We start from the raw sequence: 21,127 nt of genomic DNA, 5'->3' as shown, positions 1-21,127 counted from the left end.
ACATGTAGAAGCACTACAAAAGTGGAAATGTCATAATATGGGCCCTTTAACATCACATTAATAAACTTAATTTGTAAACAGCTGGTTCATGGATGAACCCCCCCCCCCCCCCCCCAATTAGGAAACGAAACGAAGTGGACAGGTATGGTACTGCATCTTACCTTTGGCCTCAGATGAGTTGAGGACGCCTTGAACCGTGTTGAACTTCTCCAGCAGCAGTTTACTCTGCTCTTCCTCAAAGCCCATATCCTACAGTACAGAACACAAACATTATTTTAAAACTGAAACAAAAGATTCCTCATGTATTTACCTTTTTTTAAATATATATACTCAAACGTGATAAATGTTCACTGATCTACTTGTCATTTAAAGACGGTGCTTGGCCTACGACTCATTTGAATTCACACAGCTAAAGGAATTTGTCTCATTCACACTTGAACTTAGAGCTGACTGCTTGTGATTGAATGGCTGGGGCCAGAGTGTTAAAACTGGGTCCAGGGACAGTTCAGATGACTTGAATTCATAAACTTTTAAAGTCGTCTTGAAAGAGGAAGTCGAGCGTGTTGGTCTCTTGTGCAGCTCTCACCATGAGCTGCAGAATCCGACAGGTGACGAGTTTACAGGACGCCTCGTTAATGTGCTGATCCAACTTTAACACCTGCTCCATGTCCTCCTCCGCCTCTTTGTACCGCTGCAACGACAGACAGACACACACACACACACACACACACACACACACACACACACACACACACACACACACGTCATCAGCTGAGCAAGGGGTGGAGCATGACAAAGAGTTTCTGGACACTGCACACCAAAACCTGTACCCATTGGACAGTACTACCTGTCACTCACACTGTGGTCTCCACCCCCAATACATCCACTGCTTTATGGTCTGTTTGAATATAAATGATCATAATTAACTAAATTAACAATAGTTGTATTTAAGAAGACTTGAATTGGAAGTAGAGTGAGTCACTTTCTCAATAATTTATAGAAACTGCCAGAGGACCCCTGCTGGTCATCAGAGAGAATACAGGGAACAGGCACTTAACAGGAGTTAACGTCCATTTATATACACAGTCTATGCTTGAACAGCAGGTGCTGACCTTTAACCCCATCAAAGCACAACCCTTACGGAAGAATCCCTTTGGCCAATCGGGAGCCAGCTCGATTGACCTCTGAGCGTCCTTGAGGGCGGCGGAGTGCCGCTCCAGACACAAGTTACAGTAAGAGCGATTTCCATAGAACCTGAGAGACAAGAGAAAGACACGTTGAGATACAGAGAGTTTGTCTTTCTCTAGTGAACGTGCGGGACGTCCTGGTTAGTGACGTTTAGTTGGGGTCAGAGGTCACAACTCAGCTCACCTGTGGTTCTTAGGGTCACAGTGGATGGCTTCTGTAAACATGTGTACTGCCTGGCTGTACTGGCCCCGCCCAAACATCTGAATGCCCTGTTCTGGATATTGTAAACACACGCATACACACACACACACACACACACACACACACACACACACACACACACACACACACACACACACACAACACACACAACACACACACAGACACACACACATAGATCCAATCAGAATCCTTTATTACAGAGCTTCTAGAGTCTGAATATTGATTTAAATGTCCTGTGATAGATCTTAACCCTTTGATACAAAACATGGGTCAAACCTGTTTGGACATTTAGGAACACCCACAATCAGCTGATCACTATGGAAGTTAAGTGCTCCGTTACGATCAGCTGATTGTCTGCAGCTTAAGTCTTCCTCACTGAATTTACGCTAAGCTTCATATAGAACAGGATTGGTCAATAACTAGGGGAAGTCTTCCTTTGTCCTTCCTTGATAGTGCGTAGTCCATCCTCTTGGCATTTGAAAAAATAATATTGTGCTCCTGCTCTATCGGCTATATGTTCTGATTGTGTAAACAGTCGAAACATCTAGACAAAACAATGTCAATCAGACCTTTTATCAAGACAGGTGTGAGACTGACCAGCGTTGTGATGCACACATATTTCTAGCTAATTTCAAGATTAAACACTAGGATAGAAAAGGTTATTATAAATAATTTGGGTGAAGGCCTTCATCTGGCTCAAACTGTTCATGCCCCCCCACCTGCTTTATTGTTTAGAGTTTCAGTTCTAATGACATTTTCACACACATACAGAGAGAATCTAAAATCTAAAATCCCAACACTCTTCACTCCACGGTGTGGTAGGACAGACACTGTACAAAGACGGATTGGCCCCAACGATCAATCCACCAGTTTGACATTTAAGACTGGACTCACGGACGTTGAAGGGACTTTTATGTGCACACTTTTTTTAAATGTATCTATTTTTGTTTGTTATTTTGGGTAAATTTATGCTGTATTGTAACTATCAATCAAACTTGAACTGCAGGTTATGTGCTCTAATAGAAGTTCATGCAAAGTAATCCTGGTGTTAATGCACGTTATAGATATTCAAGTCCAGGGCTCCTGTTTACCTAGTATCTCTCATCCTGCTCCACATTTACACTCTTTCTAGTGTAACCAAGGGTCACACAAGCATTCATCCACCTCGTCTCTCAACTCACGGGAAGAAGACATTAAATATGTGAGTGTTGGAAGTCTCGTATGGCGTCTGAATGGCTTTATTATGAAAAGGAAGAACGAAAGACAGAACAAATATTGGAAGTGAGATTAAAATATAGTAAGAGTTTAAAAACAATAGCAAATAGGAATAAATGAACTTCACATTTAATGTTGAAATAAAAATATATGAACAGTATAAAAAACACACTTTTAATGATCCCTCTGCTTTGTTGCAAGCAAAGCAGAGGGATCTGTACGTCTCAAAGTTAAAAAAGAGGAAGTTGTGAGTGAACAACAAATTAAACAAACAAGACTATGAATATGAATAATGTTGTAAAGAAAAATAAAAAGTATTAACATCAGTCTCCTAAAGGTGCAGCAAACAAACTTACTATGTTCCTAAAATTACCCAAACTAATGTTATAATAAATAATCAATAATCCTAATGAAGAATAAGTAATAATATATTCACTTTTTTGTGTAACTTATAAACCTGGATCACAGCAGTACAACATTATTCTGTTGGTAACAACATTCGAGCTTCACACCCTGAGAGAGACGTCAGAGGAAAATGGCCGCCGTGTGAACATGGTGGATTAAAACACATCTAACTCCTTCTTCATCACGTGTTTAACATGTGATGTGAGAAATACCACAAAACACTAAAGTGAAATCAATGGACCTGATGCAAACTTTGAACAGACACCAGAGGCAACACAGCTCATCTGGTGTCAGCAGTTCACTTTGTGTTAACGTCACATTCAAGGCGTTCATCACGTCAGTAGCAGCTCACATCCACATGAGACGTGCTCCCTCCAGTCCTCAGAGGAAATGAGTTCAACTCCTGATCGGCTGATGATGGAAACGCTGGAAACAATAACGTAGAAACAGAAAGAAGAGAAAGGGACAGAATCCTCTCTGTGGTTTTATCAGTAAAACTCTTTACTACCATCTAGTGGCAGCAGTGTCACACTACAACTAACTAATAATGCTTGTTTTGATTATTTTGTGAATAGAAAAAAGTTAATTACAAGTTTACAGTTTTTCGACTGTCTTACACACACCGCAGATATTTTCATGTTTGAAGCGGCAAGTTATAAAATGTTTGATATTTTTCATTCAGGCTAAATGTGGCGTTTTTAACAACTTCTACAAGTTGCTGATATATTTCAGATAAAAGTCGAGTCACCGAAGTCGTTTGGATTCATCCTCGGGGCAATTTATCCATTAGCTGTCAAGACAGGTCACTTGAAACTGAACATTCACTTCAACAATGATGCTGGAGTCTGTCACCACAGAAGGATTCATCCTGTGGGGACCATGAACAGTTGAATGAACTTCTATTCAAATCCATCCTGCAGCTGTTGAGATATTTCCATCTGGACTAAGGTGATTTCCAGACGTTGGTCTAAACAGCAGGATGTTTTTGGACTGTGCTGTAAAATAAAGCTGGATCCTCTCCAGTGTCCTGACCTCTGTTTCTGAAAGGAGATAAAACTAATGAATGATCAGGAGGTCATGGATACGTAGCATTAAAGGAGACATATTGAGTTTCAAAGTTCTGTAAAGTTAAAAAGCCCAAAGTCTGAGCTCCTCTCCTGGTAAAACGAGCTCCTCTGCCCCACAGAAAACATGAAGCTCCAGAAACACCTCACCAGTAGCCCCGCCCATACCTCTGCATTACCAGCAGAAGCCAGGGCTGTAGCAAACGTAGCATAAGCAGTATTTAAACGTAAACAGTGGTGCATTGAAGACATTGTGTTACGAAGTGGTTCATCAATGTTAGTGGAGGAGGTCATTCTTAGCGTTCTCATGGAAAACATCTTGGAGGAAGATGATGTGAGTTAAAATACGTGTTGAATGCTTCAATACAGGCTGAATGTCACAGTCTCTGCTTCCGTCGTCTGGAACAGCAGCTTCTAACACCAGCATCTGGAGAGAACTTTAGAATCCATTGTGTCACTGTCTTTTTAAAACAGTCTCTGCTGATTGGGTAACACCTCTGACACACCCACCAGACGAGAGCCCGCTGCACACGGGTTCAAACAAACATGTCCTTCACCACGGAAACGCTAGTTAAACTATAAGAAATGATTTGAGATTGAATGTGTCCCTCGTAAAGTGAGAGTGGAGGATTTCCTACACGCACAGGAAGTGGTTAACCAATCACAACAGAGTGGGTCGGGTGACCAATCAGAGAACACTGGGCATTATCAGGAGGGGGTTCAGCATTAAAGAGACAGGAGCTAAAACCAAATGTTTGAGACAGAGGCTGAAAAGAGGAGCTGCAGCAATAGACAGTCTGAGGAAAGTGATGTTTTTTGAACATTAAACATTTTAAAGTAACAACATTAATTAAAATGATCAAACTGAATATGAACAGATGATGTCTCCTTTAACAAGATTAAGATACATTTATTTGTCCCAAACACATGAACAGACATGCAAAGTCACACTCATGCAGGTAGGGAAATTTAATCTCTGCTTTTGACCCATCTGGTGCAGGACACACAGAGCAGTGAGCGACCATGTACGGCGCTCGGGGAGCAGATGTTGGGGTAGTAAGGTGCCTTGCTCAGAGGCACTAGACAGGGTAGGGAGACTCTTGGATTTTTGGACAGATCAATCCAGGTTCGTCTTTTGTGTCTCTCCGTGGAGTCGAACCAGAGACGAACCAGAGACCTTCTCTGCCCATAGTCCAAGTTTCTGCCACTAGTCTGCTGCCTTTAAATACACATGTTTAAACAAACAAGAAAATGAAACTGTAAAAAAAAAAAGACTTCTATAGGATTTATTTATTTTTTTATTTATTTGCCTTTATTTAACCAGGTCGGTCCCGTTGAGATACAATGACCTCTTTTCCAAGGGAAGCATTTATCTCTGTTTATTGTGTTTTGTGGTGTTAGTGAGGATAATGGTCCTGAATGAAGAGCTGCTCACCTCGGGGCAGATCTGTTAAACTTGACAGAAGAGTACGCAACCTCCTCCGCCTCCTTGTGTTCGCTGGGATCCGTCTCCCTCTTCATGAAGTGGACACTGGCATAGTTGAGGTCACCGTTTTCCTCAGACTGATTGTGTAGACGCTGCAAACACAAACTTGCTTTTTAATCTTGTACATGTGGCAGAATGTACAATGTTAGAGTCCAACTATAGCAGCTATTGATTTATTTAAAGCGCCTCCTTCTACACCAGACATGTTTCAAGGACAGAAAACATGTTCTACTAAAAACCAAAAGGAGGGAAGGTCTTCAGTTTGAATTCCAAACACTAACACTACAAACTTCTCCCTTAGTGTGTCTGTGAGCCACTTGTGTGTGCGCTTTCACATCGGTTGTGTCCAGATAAGACTACATCAGGGAGCTGGATGTTCACGTACTGCAGCAAAGTTTGGTCAAAACAAGTTGTGTAACATCATTTAATTAGAGGTCGAGCTACACACAATATAATCCGTAGACCCCAGAACTATCTGTCGGCAAATCGTTGATAAAATCTCTTTGAGCTCTATATTTTCGGTGTATAGTGTGTATCATTTAATTGTATAACACTTTAATACAACTGCAGGTCTACAGACACAGAGGAACTTAAAAAAATAAAAGTCAGGCTCACAGAAAATAGAATGAGCGAGAAGGAAGGGGGATAGGCCACACCCCCTTAACCCCCTTCTTTCTCTCAGTCTTGTTCCGACCAGCAACGAGTACACAACTCTCCGTCTCGCCGATGCACCGTGCTCTACTCACCGACACTCAGCGTTATACAACACTATCTCTCCAGCTCGTAACACAATTACCTCAAATTCACGTCACAGGGCAACATACTCACTAAATACAGATATGAAAGAACACGACTGCTCTGTGGATCAACCTTTAATTATAGAGCTGCATCCACACGCAGCCAACGCTGACTTTATTTGTTCCAACGACACACTCTATGAACAACAGTCTCACACACTGAGTCTCAGACAGAACAACGCACAATCAACGTATTACACAGCCACACCCAATGGTGATCTGCTCCACAATACAGTGCTCCACACTAAAGATATCTGAACCAATCAACACAATCTTTCACAAACTTCCACAAGATTTAAAGCAGCACATGTTACAAATCAACAAACTTAGAGCAGCATCAAGTGTCAGAGTTCAGTAAAAACTGTTGAACAAACCACACAGCACAGAAAATTATATCACTCAGCAATTTGCTTCAATGGATAGATTACCAGAAGGAAATTCAAAAAAACAGATGATTGTTTTTACAATCAAAAATTTGACTTTGATTTTAATAACTAGTTTTTAATCTTCACATGACAGAGAAAAGGGTTTGACGTGAGAAATAGTGGCGTTTGAAAGGATTGAAGCTGAACTGTGTGTCTCACCTGCTCACTGTGGTCAAGTCTGTCCCCAGGATCAGCAGATTGATGAGAGTTTCTCTTTTTTCTGATCAATTGAACCAAATAACAAACAATATACATAATAAACGAGTTGATTTAATTTAACAGCTTTTCAGGAATTCATCGTACAAAGCTTTAGTGGAACAGATTTGCTCACCTGATCAGTAGGAACACGGAGAGGAGAGTCACAGCGAGGAAAACTGCAGCAGCTGATCCAATGAGTGCTGATCTCCATGATGCAGGTAAAACTATGATGAAATAACTTTTACTTTATCATTTGACAAACTCACAATAATTAATGGTGCTAGACGAAACATTTACAAAAACAACTTTTGTCATGTTTTATAAACCTGACTCGATGTTCTGACTGAATATAAAGATTTTTCAAGTTTACTGAGGATGGTGAAAGCTTTATGGATGTTTTTACTGATGCTGGGTGGATTCCTCTTTGTGCTGCTGATGGTCTGACTGTGAATATTTATGGGGCAGAAGTCAAACAACCCATATCTGCACATTTAAAATGTAAAGGACAAAGAATGGGACGGATTCAATATATCTTCTAAACAGTCAATCCACAGCTCCAGAATCTTTAAAGGTGTTAGGACTCCACTTGACTCACCTGCTCCAACAGTCAGATGTAAGGTGGCCTTACTACGTCCGTGTGTGTTCTGGGCCTCACACTGATACTTTCCACCATGTTCAGCTGTGATATTAGTGATGGTGAAGTTTTTTCCTGATGCTGTTGGTGAGTCCTCGTCCTCCTTGTACCAGGTGTAGTTAGCTGCTGGGTTAGCATCACTGCTGCAGGTCAGAGTCACTGAGCTGCCCTCCATGATCTCACCAGAGGGACTCACTGACACAGAGGGAGGCTTTGGAGCATCTGAAGGATAGTCTATATTAACACATAGGATGAGAATACTATCTGTGTGATCAAACACTGTCTGTATTATTTGTTAAAAGTTAAAATTTAAATTTTCCACATTATTGTAGCTTCATGAGGAGTAAACTCACCCAATGTAGGAGAAGGGAAACGCTCCTGTCCTTCTATAGCACAGTGATAGCTGTCTTCAGCATTAAAGTGTCGGAGGTGAAAGTATTTTTTCCGTCCAACAGGTTTATTGTTATTGTACCAAACGTAGGAAAGATGATCAGGGAGCTGACACCTGCTGTGACAGGTCAGCTCTGTCCAGGTAGAAGATGGATTGGCTGTTGATCTCCTCACATGTACCTGGAGCTGAGGGTCTGTGAACAAACATGTGATTTTATTTCAACATACACACTAACATTTCAAACTGACTCTAATGTAAATGTTACCTGTGACATTCAGAGTGACTCCAGGTGAACCAGTTAAACTCCCAGTAGGTTGGTTTGTTGTGAACCTGAACTTGTACACAGCTGAGTCGCTCTCTCTCAGGTTAGAGATTCTCAGAGTGCACTTGTTGTTTCCACAGAGATTCTCCACACGACCTGAATACTCTGGATCAGTCCTTAGATCAACGTGAATCCCATTACTCTCTTTAATGAACCAGAAAGTTGTGTTGACTGTTATACCATGGTTCTTCAACCTGGATGGGTATGTGTAGGTACAGTTAATCTCCAATGTTGATCCTCTGAAGGCACAGATCTCAGTAGAAGTGTAATTAACACCCCAGTCAATCTGACTCACCCCTGTAACACAGAGCACATCAGAGAATCAGAAGATAAACTTATACATTTATAAAACTAACTCCATGTATTTTCTCTGGTGAATCACCAGTCGGCAGGTTTTCATTTTAAGATGATGACGATGCCAAGATGAGGAAACTTTCAGTTCACATAAAACACAGTGAAGTTCCCTTTAGACTTCAGTGTGAGGGAGAAACACACTGTTGGAGGTGAGGAACATGAGGGACCTTGTATAAGTTGCTCTTATAATGGAGCAAACTGGTCAATATGGAGGAAATGATCTGTGTCTTTTATGCAGAGTCGACCAAAGATGGACGACACGTCTCCACTTCCTCCCACTCTCCAGAAATGAAGCCAAAATATCCTGGATACCAACGCTGCCATCTTTCACATTTGGAACCACAGTCTGCACAGTAGTGATCTAGAGATGGAGCCACAGTATCAAGGTCCCGCCCTTACATGAGCTCCACCAATCCTGAGTCAGCCTCTGCTGTCAATCATGAAGGTTAATCTAATTTTAATTTGATCAAATAACTAATTAAAACTAAACTCATGAGAAACATGAACAATAAAGTTTGATAAGAACGACCTAAAATGACAGAAACCATTATTTGGTAAAAAATGTATTTAACTTTTTAGGTTGGTCCATGTCCTTCCCACTAAAGGCCTCAGTATGCTTCTCCGAGTCCGTTGCGGAATGACGGACGGACGGATCGGACGGACCCTTTTTGATTTATAGTTCTACGAGCCTTTTTGTTGTGAAAACAATTCACCGCCAGAACTGTAGATGGCGAAACGGAAGTCGAGCTTAGACAAGCCTACCTCATGAGGTATATAGAAGAAGTCCACGCTGGTTTATTTACGTCCTCCCGGCTCCTCACACACAGTGAACGATGGCAACTAACAGAAAAAGGATGTTGATGACGCGACAGTTTTTGCTGAATAAAGTGACACCCAGCGAGTCAAAATGCTTTTGTTATCGTGTCTTAACGCAGCGGTTCCCCGGTCTTGTTTCCAAACTGCGTTGCTAATTCAACAGCTGCAACAGCTTGAAGCTACACGGAGGCAGCTAGCTTCCCCCCAGCTTCCACACACAGTCAGCACGGACACCCGATACTAGCTACTACCAAGTGTTTGCTTCTAACCTGACGGTGTTTGAGAAACAGTGTCATGACAGCCGTAGGATTAAAGTCAGCGGGTTTTTGCGCTGTACCCACCGCAGTTAGCATGGTGGCTAGCCCGCTACCCCCGTTATCAAAGTTCGTTATAACCGTATGTGACCGTACACACATGAAGTGCTCTAACCAGCCACCGTCAGCCGGACAACGCCGCTGGCTTAACACACTTGTCACATTAATCATAGAGTCGTAGTTGTGATTTTGGTTTATTGTGATGTAGGGAATGGAACAGGAAGTTTCCATTCCGAAATGCTGGCGTTAGCGGACCAATCACAGCCAAGTGCTACCCGTGGGCTGTCCGTCATTTCGACGTGTAGTTAGAAAAATGAGAGCGGCACGAAAAGCTCTCCGAAGAGCCTCGGAGAGGCACGGAGAGGGCGTTCCACGTTGGAGAAGGCGGTCCTATCTGTCCGTGTCCGTCAAAACGCACAAGCATACATTGGCCTTAACATGGAGGAGACAGGATGTATGTTCTATACTGCAGCCAGCCACCAGGGGGCGATCATAATGCTTTGGCTTCACTTCTGGGGAGCAGTAATGTCTTCCATCTATATTTACACAAGCAGAATACTAGTACTAGTACTGCAGTAGTTTGTCAGTACTGACAGTAGTAGCCCAAGAGTTCAATGTGCCCATGCAGAAAAAAGTATTTGAAGACACATGAAGTTATGGTTCAATGCATTATCTCAAATACTCCAGCAGATGGTGCTGATAGTGAAATAGAGTAGATTAAACTCACACATTGACGGAGAGCGGAAATCCTCGAGTCCTTTAACAGCACAGGAAACTTTGTTTGTATAATGAAATTTATATGAAATAGATTCTCCTGAATAAGATGCTCCTGTCTCATTCATCTTATCTTGATTCTTGTACCAGACGTAGTTCAGATGATCAGGAAGACGACAACTGCTCTGACACCTGAGCTCTGCCTTGTTAGAATATTCATCCCTCACTGATCCTTTCACCTGCACATGCAAATCTGTGTGTGAGAATAAGGAATTAATTTTAGTCCAAACTGACAACACACACATGCATATAAAAGTGCACACACACACTCAAGTGAACCAAACAAGATGTAGGAAATAAATGAATGAATGTTCAGATGTAAATGTTACCTGTGACAGACAGAGTGACTCCAGCTGAACCAGTTAAACTCCCAGTAGGTTGGTTTGTTGTGAACATGAACTTGTACACAGCTGAGTCGCTCTCTCTCAGGTTAGAGATTCTCAGAGTGCACTTGTTGTTTCCACAGAGATTCTCCACACGACCTGAATACTCCGGATCAGTCCTTAGATCAACGTGAATCCCATTACTCTCTTTAATGAACCAGAACGTTTCCTGAACTGTAGTATCATGGTTATTAACTGTGGATGGGTATGTGTAGGTACAGGTAATGTCCACTGTTGATCCTCTGACGGCACAGATCTCAGTAGAAGTGTAACTCACATCCCAGCCATTCTCACACTGTACCACTGTAACACAGAGAATCAGATTCATAACCACACCAGAGAACACTTAGTTTACTTTTTACTTTCTGTAGAAAAGAAACACATTTCCATGAGCAGCATTCCATAGCATTTCAACTAATGACTCCACACACTGATGACAAGTCCTCATCGAGAGGAGAGGAACTCAGTCATGATGAAGATAATAATAATAATAATAATAATAATAACAATAACAATAATAACAATAACAATAACAATAATAATATGTTTCAGACTATGTAATATTTAAAACTCTAGACGATAGAAACTTCTAAACAAAGATGCAAAATAATAATGATGATAATTCATTCACATATTTTCTCTTTACTTCACTTTACAGGTGGTGATCTGAATATGAATGAATGTTTCATTTATATTTTTACTTTCTTTCTCAAACTCACTTCAGGTGAATCAGAAGTCTGAGTGTAAAATAGAGTGACAACATGAATGTAGAGGTACAGTACCTGTCACAGTGAGAAGAAGGACAACAAATCCACTGGCTGCTGCAGTTACACTCATAGTAGCTGCTGCTCTCGTCTGTGACTTCAAACAAGAAAAACGTCCACAGATAAATAATGTGCACAAGATGAAACTCAGTGACATCACAGACACGTCTACCTACAACACAGAAGAGTCCGAGAATAAAGACAGATTCTGTAAGAGAAAGATACATTTAAACTGTTAAACACCCCCCACCACCACCTTCCTTCCTCTTTCCACTGAACTGCATGCTGAGCCAGATGGTGTTAAATTAAACCTAAAACAAAGAAGTAACTTGTGTTTTGTACAAACTGTGAATTTCTTCATTTAACTGAGTGTTAGAAACGACTTCAGTGTCTGTTCCCATCAAACCTGAATCCTCCTCAACTGAAGCTGTGAGCAGCGTTGAAGCTGTCCTGCTTGATTTGGTCCATGTCCCATCCACTAACATGGAAGAGTCCGGGTTTATGACAAACACTGCAGCCAGCCACCGGGTGGGGGGGGGGGGGGGGGGGGGGGGGCAGATATCATTTGGATTCACTTTGGGGGTAGCTGTCTTTTTGTCCATCTTTATATTCAGTATCAAACGTGAAGTTCAGTTAAGATTAGACGTTGTAAATTTGAGTTAAAACAAATTCCTGTTTCATGGTAAAACATCAAAGTTTGACAAGTCACCATGGAAACTTGAATATATAACATTAATCTTTTTTGTGTTGCTGGATGAGCGGGTGTCACTTCTGCATCAATCTCCTGTTAAATCTTCAAAATGTACAAACTGTACTTTAATTGTTGACCTAGTTTTTATGTCAAATGCTTCATGATTCATGACGACCTCAATAGTCCTTTAAATATTATTATGTCACAATTCTTCATCAGATGTATAAATAGGATAAAACCTATATATTTGTTGACTTGTGTACTTTACTTTATCCAAAATATTGTTGTTGAAACCCCCCTCTAGAAAATTATTATTGGTCCCTCCCATTGATTGATATACAATATTTCATCTGTTCTTATATCAGTTACAACTAATTATAATTTATAATATTTAGAAGTTAATCTTATTGTTATTTGTAACATTTTGACAGTAACATACATTACGGTTAGCGTTAGCCTAACCTGAGGCTAACTCTACACGTGGTTGAGTCTGGGAAATATTTTGAATTGTGGGAGAAGAAGAACAACTTTCTTACCTTTAACTTTCGTGGCTTCCAAAGTGAGAAGTGAGAGAATTTGTAATCTGGGTTAACCAACCCATCAAGAAAGAAAACAAACCTTTACTAACACTGCACATGTCTATATGTTTTATTTCTTCTGGTTCCTTGATAATGTAAAATCCACATATAAACAACAGATTCACGTTGTGTCTCTTCAGTGTTTGGTGACTGTGCTGTACACTGCAGATGAATCGTCCTCCTCTTCTTCACGTCTTGTTCTGTGAAGGCAGAATAAACCACTCACACCCACAGTTTTTAACCTCAATAATTGTAGAGATGAAAATGTTCCCGTGTGGAGCTGCTCACCCTGTTGCACTGACAAATCGAACAGCGCTGTATTCAGCCTCCTCCTCCTCTTCCTCAGTTTCTCTCTGGGGTTGAACTCGACCTATGTTGGCGTAGAGGTCATCTGCCCGGTTCTGGGTGAAGCAGACGCTGGCGTAGTGGACCTCATGGTGCTGCTCTGCTGGTCGTGTGTGTGCCGCAGCTGGAATCTGGTCGTACAGTAAAATTCGAGCTGGGATCAGGAATCTGTGTCTTACTCTTTAACTCTGTTGGGAACTGAGAGTTTCTCTTTGTTGTGGGCCTGATCCTACTCTGCTGAATCAAACTGTGATGGCAGCACTGATCTGGGAGCTTTCTGTTTTTCCCTGCTGGTCACCAGCTCATCTTCTTAACAGATGAACCCAGTGTCACCATCATGAAACATTCACTCCACACTTTACTCCTTAACTAGATTTACTGCCCTTCAGTTGTGCACCTCCTCCAACCAGTTTAAGCTTTTTGTTAGAGTAAAGGAATATGACCTCCCAAGACTTTCATGGTCTGATCCTTCTCATCAAATCACAATGATGCAGAACTCCACCAGTTAATGAGGCAGCCTTGAAGAGTGGAGATCAAGTGCTTTGAAATGAAACTACTCATTTACCTGCACTCTGTCTTCTGGTCTCTCACTGCACTCACGCTGTTGTGTGAAGGACTTGTTTCTTCTAGATGGGAGGAAAGAAATAAACAGTTGGATGAACTGGAAAACTCCTCCAGAGAGAGAGAGAGAGAGAGAGAGAGAGGAACTGTTCAGTTTAATAGAGAGTGATAGTGACAGAGAGAGAGAGAGAGAGAGAGAGAGAGAGAGAGAGAGAGAGAGAAGAGAGAGAGAGCAGAGAAGTCAGGGTATGTGTGTGTGTGTTTGTTTGTGTGTGTGTATGTGTGTGTTTGTGTGTGTGTGTGTGGGGGGGTGCGTGTACCAGAACTTTGTGTGTGTTTGTGGTAGTTTGTATTCTTGTGATATGGAATAGGTTACTGTCCTCGAACCACAGTGGCCAAGGGGGTAGAGCGGGTGTTCTCCAATATGAAGGTTGCCGGTTCAAACCCCACTCTCCCTGGCAAGATACTGAACCCCCAAGTGCCCCCTCATAAAGGTTGAGTGTACTAAAAATGTAAGTCGCTTAGGACAAAAGCATCAGCTAAATGACATGTAATGTGGGGGCTTTTATTTTGAAAATCTAGTCACACTTGCTGGTGAGGTCTTATCATGAACTGTATGTCTCTATTCAGTAGTGTCACTGTGTGACTGTGTCACCTGATCCACAGGAAGACAGCGAGGAGGATGACCACCAGGAGAAGAGCTGTGGTTGTTCCAGTCACTGCTGATTTCCAAGCACCTGGAGAAATCACACAATGGATGAACAGGGAATGTTGCAGGATGTTTGACTCGGAGCTGAAGTCAATCCACAGCTCCAAGGGTCTCATTAATAAAAGAGTGCATTCATAACTTTTACTTTATCATTTCACAAATTCACAATACTTAAAGGTGCAGGACGAAACATTTACAAAAACAACCTTTTGTTATGTTTACTAAACCTGTCTCGATGTTCCCTGAATATAAAACATTTTCTATTTTAATAAAACAAGTGAAGAATTCTGAGTTCTCAGAGTGTCTTGTTTGTGGGTGTGTCTCTCAAACTGTTAATGATCCACTGCTCCCCCTGCTGGGAGGAGTATGTGTGACATGTGCACAGGAGCAGGGTTTTGTTTTCACCACAGTCTGTCTGCTGAGAGCTGTTTGCTCGTCACGTGAATGTGCACAGTGAAGGAAATATCTTTCAAGTTTACTGAGGATGGTGAAAACTTTATGGATGTTTTTACTGACGCTGGGTGGATTCCTCTTTGTGCTGCTGATGGTCTGACTGTGAATATTTATGGGGCAGAAGTCAAACGACCCATATCAGCACATTTACAATGTAAAGGACAAAGAATGGCTAAAGTCAATCCACAGCTCCAGAACCTTTAAAGGTGTTAGGACTTCACTTGACTCACCTGCTCCAACAGTCAGATGTAAGGTGGTGTTACTACGTCCGTATGTGTTCTGGGCCTCACACTGATACTTTCCACCATGTTCAGCTGTGATATCAGTGATGGTGAAGATTTGTCCTGATGCTGTTGGTTGAACTTGTTTATCTCCACTTCTCTTGTACCAGGTGTAGTTAGCTGCTGGGTTAGCATCACTGCTGCAGGTCAGAGTCACCGAGCTGCCCTCCATGATCTCACCAGAGGGACTCACTGACACAGAGGGAGGCTTTGGAGCGTCTGAAAAATAATCTATGATCATATGATGGGAATGTCGTCACTATGAATTAAGAAAATGACGTCATATAGTGTAGCTATGCAATAACAGATGTTTTCACCCCAGTGTGTTTGTTTGTTGTTTGTTGATTTTAATCAAGATTACACAAAAACTACTGAGTCGATTAGCATGAAACTTGGAGGTAGGATGAGGAACGGGTCAGAGAAGAACTCAGTAAAATTTGGTGTGAATCCAGAAAAGGGGGCGGACCCAGTAACCTTCTGTAAGGTTGCGAGACAGTGCTGGGTTTCATGGACATGTGGATGTTTTCTACTCACACTGGACGTCTAAGTGTAGAGACGTGGAGTTGATCCGTCCGTACTGATTCTCAGACTTGCAGGAGTAGACCCCGCTGTCCCCAGAGCTGATGGAGGAGAGACGATAAACACCCTCTGGTCCTTGAAGCAGAGTTCGGTTCTCCTTGTACCAGGTGTAGTTAGCTGCTGGGTTAGCATCACTGCTGCAGGTCAGAGTCACCGAGCTGCCCTCCATGATCTCACCAGAGGGACTCACTGACACAGAGGAGGACTGTGGAGCATCTGGATTTACATGGATTTTAATGGATTTGAAGAACATTGCAGTATCTGGAATTTTGAAGATGTGCAAAACCTCGCGGCTTTTGAAAAATATTTACTCACATTTCACATTTATTAAGACACATTTAGACGTTGTCTTCCCAAGCGCATTCTCAGCTGTGCAGTAATACTCTCCAGAGTCAGAGAACAGGATGGATCTGAAAACCAGCTGAGCTGCTCTGTTGAGCAAAGTCTGGTTCTCCTTGTACCAGGTGTATGCAGGGGGTGGGTTAGCATCACTGCTGCAGGTCAGAGACACCGAGCTGTCCTTCAGAATGTCTCCAGGTTGACTCAGCTGCACTAAAGGAACCTTCGGAGCATCTGCAGGATATAATCACATCTTTACATGAGAATGTGGCTTTATAGAATATAGTCTTTTAATAGTTTGCAGTCGTCCCTGGTTCTCAGCATCTTTAGAAGAGTGTTTGATTTACTTTTGGAGACAGGACGGCCATTTAGTGTTTAGTAGTTTTATCAAGTAATTACTGTTTGTATTAAATACAGACTTCACAAAACTAAACATGTCACCTCTGTCTTAGGAATCACTGAGTGGGATTTGCATGTGACCTGTTCACATACATGCAAAATCTGAAGGGAAAAGTGGAAGTGAAAATGGAAGATGAGCCACTGTGATTAAAGCTTTTTCTCACTTCCTGTTATCTTGTCTTTCTCTGTGTGTGGATGGGTGGGGAGAATCGGTTCTATTTGTTTTATTGCTCTTAGTCTATATTCTGTTGGATATGAAAAGTGCTTTAATAACTAAGTTTAATTTGGTCTTTTCACAGGATTTTTCTTTTTACTATTATGAAAATATTTAAAATCGTCAAGGCTCAACCTTTCAAGTTTCCACTTTGGACATTTTGGAGTCAACTCACACACAGGGGACGAGTGGTGATGCTCATAAGCACAGGAATAGTTGTTTTCAGGGTGAAGGAATCCCCTGAAAGTTGGAGACGTTTCCCCTTGAACTTCTCTTCCATTCTTGTACCAGACAAAGGAGGGACGACCAGAGAGAAGACAGCTGCTGTGACAAGTCAGTGTTGGACCAATCGGAGAACAGATAACCTGAACATCTGGATCTGTCAACAGGAGACACACATAGAAGCAGCTGTGGGACCCCAGGTTGAGAACCAGTGAACAACACAGTGACTTAGTGTTCCTCAGTACCTGTGACAGTCAGAGTTGTGCCAGGGAAACTTCTGTCCCATTCAAACCACTGTGATTTGAATGTGAAGCGATACTGGGCTGAATCACTCAGTGTCAGGTTCATTATCCTCAGAGTGGAGCGCCCTGGCTCTGGATCAAGGACCTGAACACGAGCTGTGAACTCTGGGTCGTTGAGTAAGTCCACAGCTTGAGGACGATACAGCTGCACATCCTCACGCTCAGCAACCAACCAGGACTTAGTCATAGAATAAAAGTGACTGTTGTAACTGCAAGAGATGTCCACTGAGGAGCCTTTAAAGGCACAGATGTTCCTGTTGATGTAATTCACTCTGTAGCATGAATTTCCATCGACACCTGAAAAACAAAAACCTTTTGACTATCACTATGACAAGTACCATATTTACTGCTGTATTTAACAATAATTCACAGATGACTGTTTCCCATGTCAGGAAATAAACAATGCAGAAAAGACGCTCATTTTGCTTTGCAGTAAAAACAAAGATGTTTTGAATTCCAGATCTACATCTGTGGTTGTATTTGTGATTTGCTTTCATCACCTCCACCAGGAGGTTATGTTTTCACCCCAGTCTGTTGCCTGGTTGGTGTGCGTGCACAATAACGCAACAATTACTGGAAAGATGTTGGTGCAGATCCAGGATGCTTTCTTTAACATTGTAAGATCGTGTTTTTTTTTTTATTTCCTTTGTTTCCCAGATTCAAATTCATGGATCTTGATTGAAAAGATCTGACATATTTAAAGGCCTGATATCGAGGAGTGTGTGAAATATAGAGCAGCTTGATTGAATTGAATGGACTGTTGGGCCTTGGTAGAGGAATGGGCTCTACTGCTACTGACATTCCAGTTTGGAGTCATTCAAATTCATTGTTTAACTGCACAATATTTATCATAAAGGTTTGATAACAAACATCTTATGAATCAATGACAATGTTCTTTTAATATAAGATATGTCAGCTGATGTGTCAGATTTGTTTTACTCTGCATCAGCCCTCAAGTCCATTTCTGACTCTCGTCAGTGTTTGAGCTCAGAAGGTTAAAGAGCAGAACATCATTGGTCATTGGAAGAAGTAAACTCACACACTGGAGCAGAGGGGAAATCCTCGTGGCCTCTCACAGCACAGGAAATACTGTCTGCTGAATAAAAGTAGGCTGTATAAGATTGTTCTCCCGGTGTCTTTTTTCCATTCTTGTACCAGATGTAGGACGGACTGGGAGTTGGAGAACAACTGGTTTGACACTCCACACGTGACTTTGAACAGTCATACCACCAGCAACTTGAGGATTTTGGAATGTGCGCCTGGACACCTGTGTAAGTAAAGAAACACACACATCATTTTAGACAGAGCTGTCCACATAAACAAACAATAGATTCACTGTTTCCAACTGAAATGTTACCTGTGACAGACAAGGAGACTCCAGGTGAACCAGTAAATCTCCCAGTAGGTTGGTTTGTTGTGAACCTGAACTGGTACACATCAGAGTCGCTGTCTCTCAGGTCTGTGATGGTCAGAGTGCAGGCCTTGTTTCCACAGTCATACTTCACACGACCTGTGTACTCAGAGGCTGATCTCAGATCCACAGGTTCACCATACTGCACTTTAGTAAACCAGAACTCTTTCTCCACTGCAACATCATGGTCATCTATTCTGGATGGGTGCCAGTAGGAGCAGCGTATTTGCACCTTCGATCCTTTTACAGCACAGATCTGAGTCGGAGTGCACCTCACCCCCCAGGGATCCTCACCCTGCACCACTGTAACCACAGAACAAACTATAATTACCACCCTGCTGTAGGATGCCTCCACCAACCAGAGCATTTTCAGTGTGTGTTCCTCTTTCCAGAATCATATGAGGTCACTGTGACGTTTGAGCTTTGAAATGTAATTAGTTCATCTTTTCACTTAAATTTTGATGAAATTCTCCAAAGACAGACTAGAAACATCATGATCGAGAGGCCAGGAACAGGTTTCATGAGGCCACTGTGACCTTGACCTTCAACCACCAAAACCTCATCAGTTCATCTTTGAGACCAAGTGATGAACATTTAAACCAAATTTGAAGAATTTCCCTCAAAGGGATCTTGAGATATTACGTTCACAAGAATCAGACAACGAGCCAACCTGAAAACAAGATGCCTGAGGTCACTGGGTGTCACCGGCTCTGAGGCATAACAATATCTAGAAACTCAGAATAACATCATCTCTACGCAGAGCAGAGACTAAAGTGACATCTTCACAATAACTGTTTTGTCCAAACTTCACAATAACTCAAAGTAATTTAAGAGAAATGCAGGAAAAGCCCAAACATGAGAAAGACTGGAACAATTATTCAAACACTTTTCATACAAACACGATATAACACAAAGTGCTTTCCTGTAAATGTAGACGTACCTGACACAGAAAGAAGGAAGATGACAAAGCAACTCGCTGCTTCTCTCAAACCCATCGTTGTTTCTCACGTCTCTGTGGTGAAGCCTCATCAGCAGCTAGATTCCACTCTTGAGAAATGATGTTTGTCAGCCAGACACGATGAGAGATAGAAATAGATCAGTTGAGACCTTGGCTTCCTTCCTCTTGACATCATTAACATGCATGAACAGACCAACACCAGTAAATCCCCTTGTTATTCAGAAATGATGCCTGAACTTATTCAAATATATTTCATGCAAAAAACGGTGAGAGTAGTTTTGCAGCCTGACAGTGAATCAATCACTTTCTTTAATTTATTGAGACTGGACTTAAAAAATCATGTTGAATTATTTTTTCTTTTAATCTCATGTTAGAAGTCAGTTCCTGTTTATTTACAGCTCCAGTCCATATGAAGACTGGGTCATAAAGATACATTATAAAAGGTCATAATTATACAAACTTACATTACTTTAGTGTTCTTCACTCATATCTCACGAGGATTCAACTCATGTGAGTCAAACCTGTTCCGATAATACTGATACTTCATTAAAGCACAAGCAGAACGTGGAGAGAGATTGTTTTTGTTTAGAAACTCAGTTATATGGATGTAGCCAGACTAAACACAACTATTCAGTTAAATCAGACCAGCTGGTTTTACTTTGAGTTAATTTCACCTGCTGTTTTTAAGTTGGAACATTGTGACAAAATTAGGTAAAACAGTAATTCAATTTCTAAGTAGATATGAAGAACATTTATTTAGTTACCTTTGTCAAGTTGGATCAACTTTGTGATCTGGGTGTATTGTGAAAACTAAAAGTCCGACAAATGGAAATAAATCTGTCATGTTTAATATTTACCCCCCACATTGTTAAAAGAGACAAACTGTACCTGACAGGTGAGGGCCGTGTGCACACTACCTCCAGCTCTCTGCAGGCTCGAGTTAGTGAGGTTTAATGTTATGATCAGAGTTTATAATGCAGGGAAACATTTTTACGAGTATCAGATGAAGGTTCAGTGCTTCAGTTCGAGCTTCTCTAACATCACACTTCTTTCATCTGTGATTATCTGATAGTGTCAGAAGAAAGAAGACGGAGTCCCTCATGTCTGGACACAGAGATAAGACTGATGGTGCAAGTGTCTCTGGCTCCAGAGCTGAGTTAGTAACAAGGATGTGGTCATGATGAAAAAGAGCCTTGTGTTTTCTTCCTGGTTGATGAAGTTCTAAGAAACAGAAGTGAATTTGCTCTGACCTTCCACGGCTTCTTCTCTCTTCACATACAAGCTTTGTGGCCTGACAACCTGGATTACATCAGCACATCTTAAAAACTGTGAA

General features: G+C 41.6%; 2 protein-coding genes and 1 long non-coding RNA gene across 6 annotated transcripts in view; all 3 read right to left on the bottom strand.

The window, feature by feature from the left end:
* Window positions 1–12,288, bottom strand: part of LOC128436935 (sialoadhesin) — a 29,956-nt gene extending 17,668 nt beyond the window's left edge. The window contains exons 1-3 of the mRNA XM_053418886.1: window positions 12,009–12,288; window positions 11,771–11,849; window positions 10,935–11,291 (exon numbers count right to left, since the gene is read on the bottom strand). Of these exons, the coding sequence (XP_053274861.1) occupies window positions 10,935–11,291; window positions 11,771–11,849; window positions 12,009–12,113 (541 nt within the window). The 5' untranslated portion in view covers window positions 12,114–12,288. The remainder of the gene's footprint in view (window positions 1–10,934; window positions 11,292–11,770; window positions 11,850–12,008) is intronic.
* LOC128436968 (uncharacterized) lies at window positions 2,633–7,022 on the bottom strand. Its single transcript, XR_008338144.1, has 3 exons — window positions 6,962–7,022; window positions 5,530–5,672; window positions 2,633–4,070 (listed from the first exon to the last, which is right to left on the bottom strand). It is a non-coding gene; the product is annotated as an uncharacterized LOC128436968 (long non-coding RNA).
* A 785-nt stretch (window positions 12,289–13,073) lies between the features above and the next one.
* On the bottom strand, window positions 13,074–20,009 carry LOC128436932 (sialoadhesin-like). Of its 4 annotated transcripts, none has more exons than XR_008338128.1 (12): window positions 19,777–20,008; window positions 18,783–19,139; window positions 18,465–18,692; window positions 17,369–17,722; window positions 17,077–17,280; window positions 16,265–16,522; window positions 15,905–16,165; window positions 15,320–15,589; window positions 14,583–14,664; window positions 13,932–14,027; window positions 13,310–13,497; window positions 13,074–13,221 (listed from the first exon to the last, which is right to left on the bottom strand). XR_008338128.1 is itself a non-coding variant. In XM_053418877.1 (12 exons), the coding sequence occupies exons 1-12, from the start codon at window positions 19,829–19,831 to the stop codon at window positions 13,158–13,160; spliced, it is 2,376 nt and encodes a 791-aa protein (XP_053274852.1). In that variant the 5' UTR covers window positions 19,832–20,009; the 3' UTR covers window positions 13,074–13,157. The 4 variants fall into 4 exon arrangements, 3 of the variants coding, with proteins under 3 accessions (XP_053274852.1, XP_053274851.1, XP_053274853.1); XM_053418877.1 differs by having other exon boundaries at window positions 13,932–13,992; window positions 17,077–17,274; window positions 19,777–20,009; XM_053418876.1 differs by having other exon boundaries at window positions 13,932–13,992.
* Between the last annotated feature and the right edge of the window lie 1,118 nt (window positions 20,010–21,127).

The sequence above is a fragment of the Pleuronectes platessa genome, chromosome 3, assembly GCF_947347685.1.
Source record: "Pleuronectes platessa chromosome 3, fPlePla1.1, whole genome shotgun sequence".
In the NCBI taxonomy this organism is placed as follows: domain Eukaryota; kingdom Metazoa; phylum Chordata; class Actinopteri; order Pleuronectiformes; family Pleuronectidae; genus Pleuronectes; species Pleuronectes platessa.
Note: the sequence above shows the minus strand (reverse complement) of the source record. Positions and strands in the feature narration are given on the sequence as shown.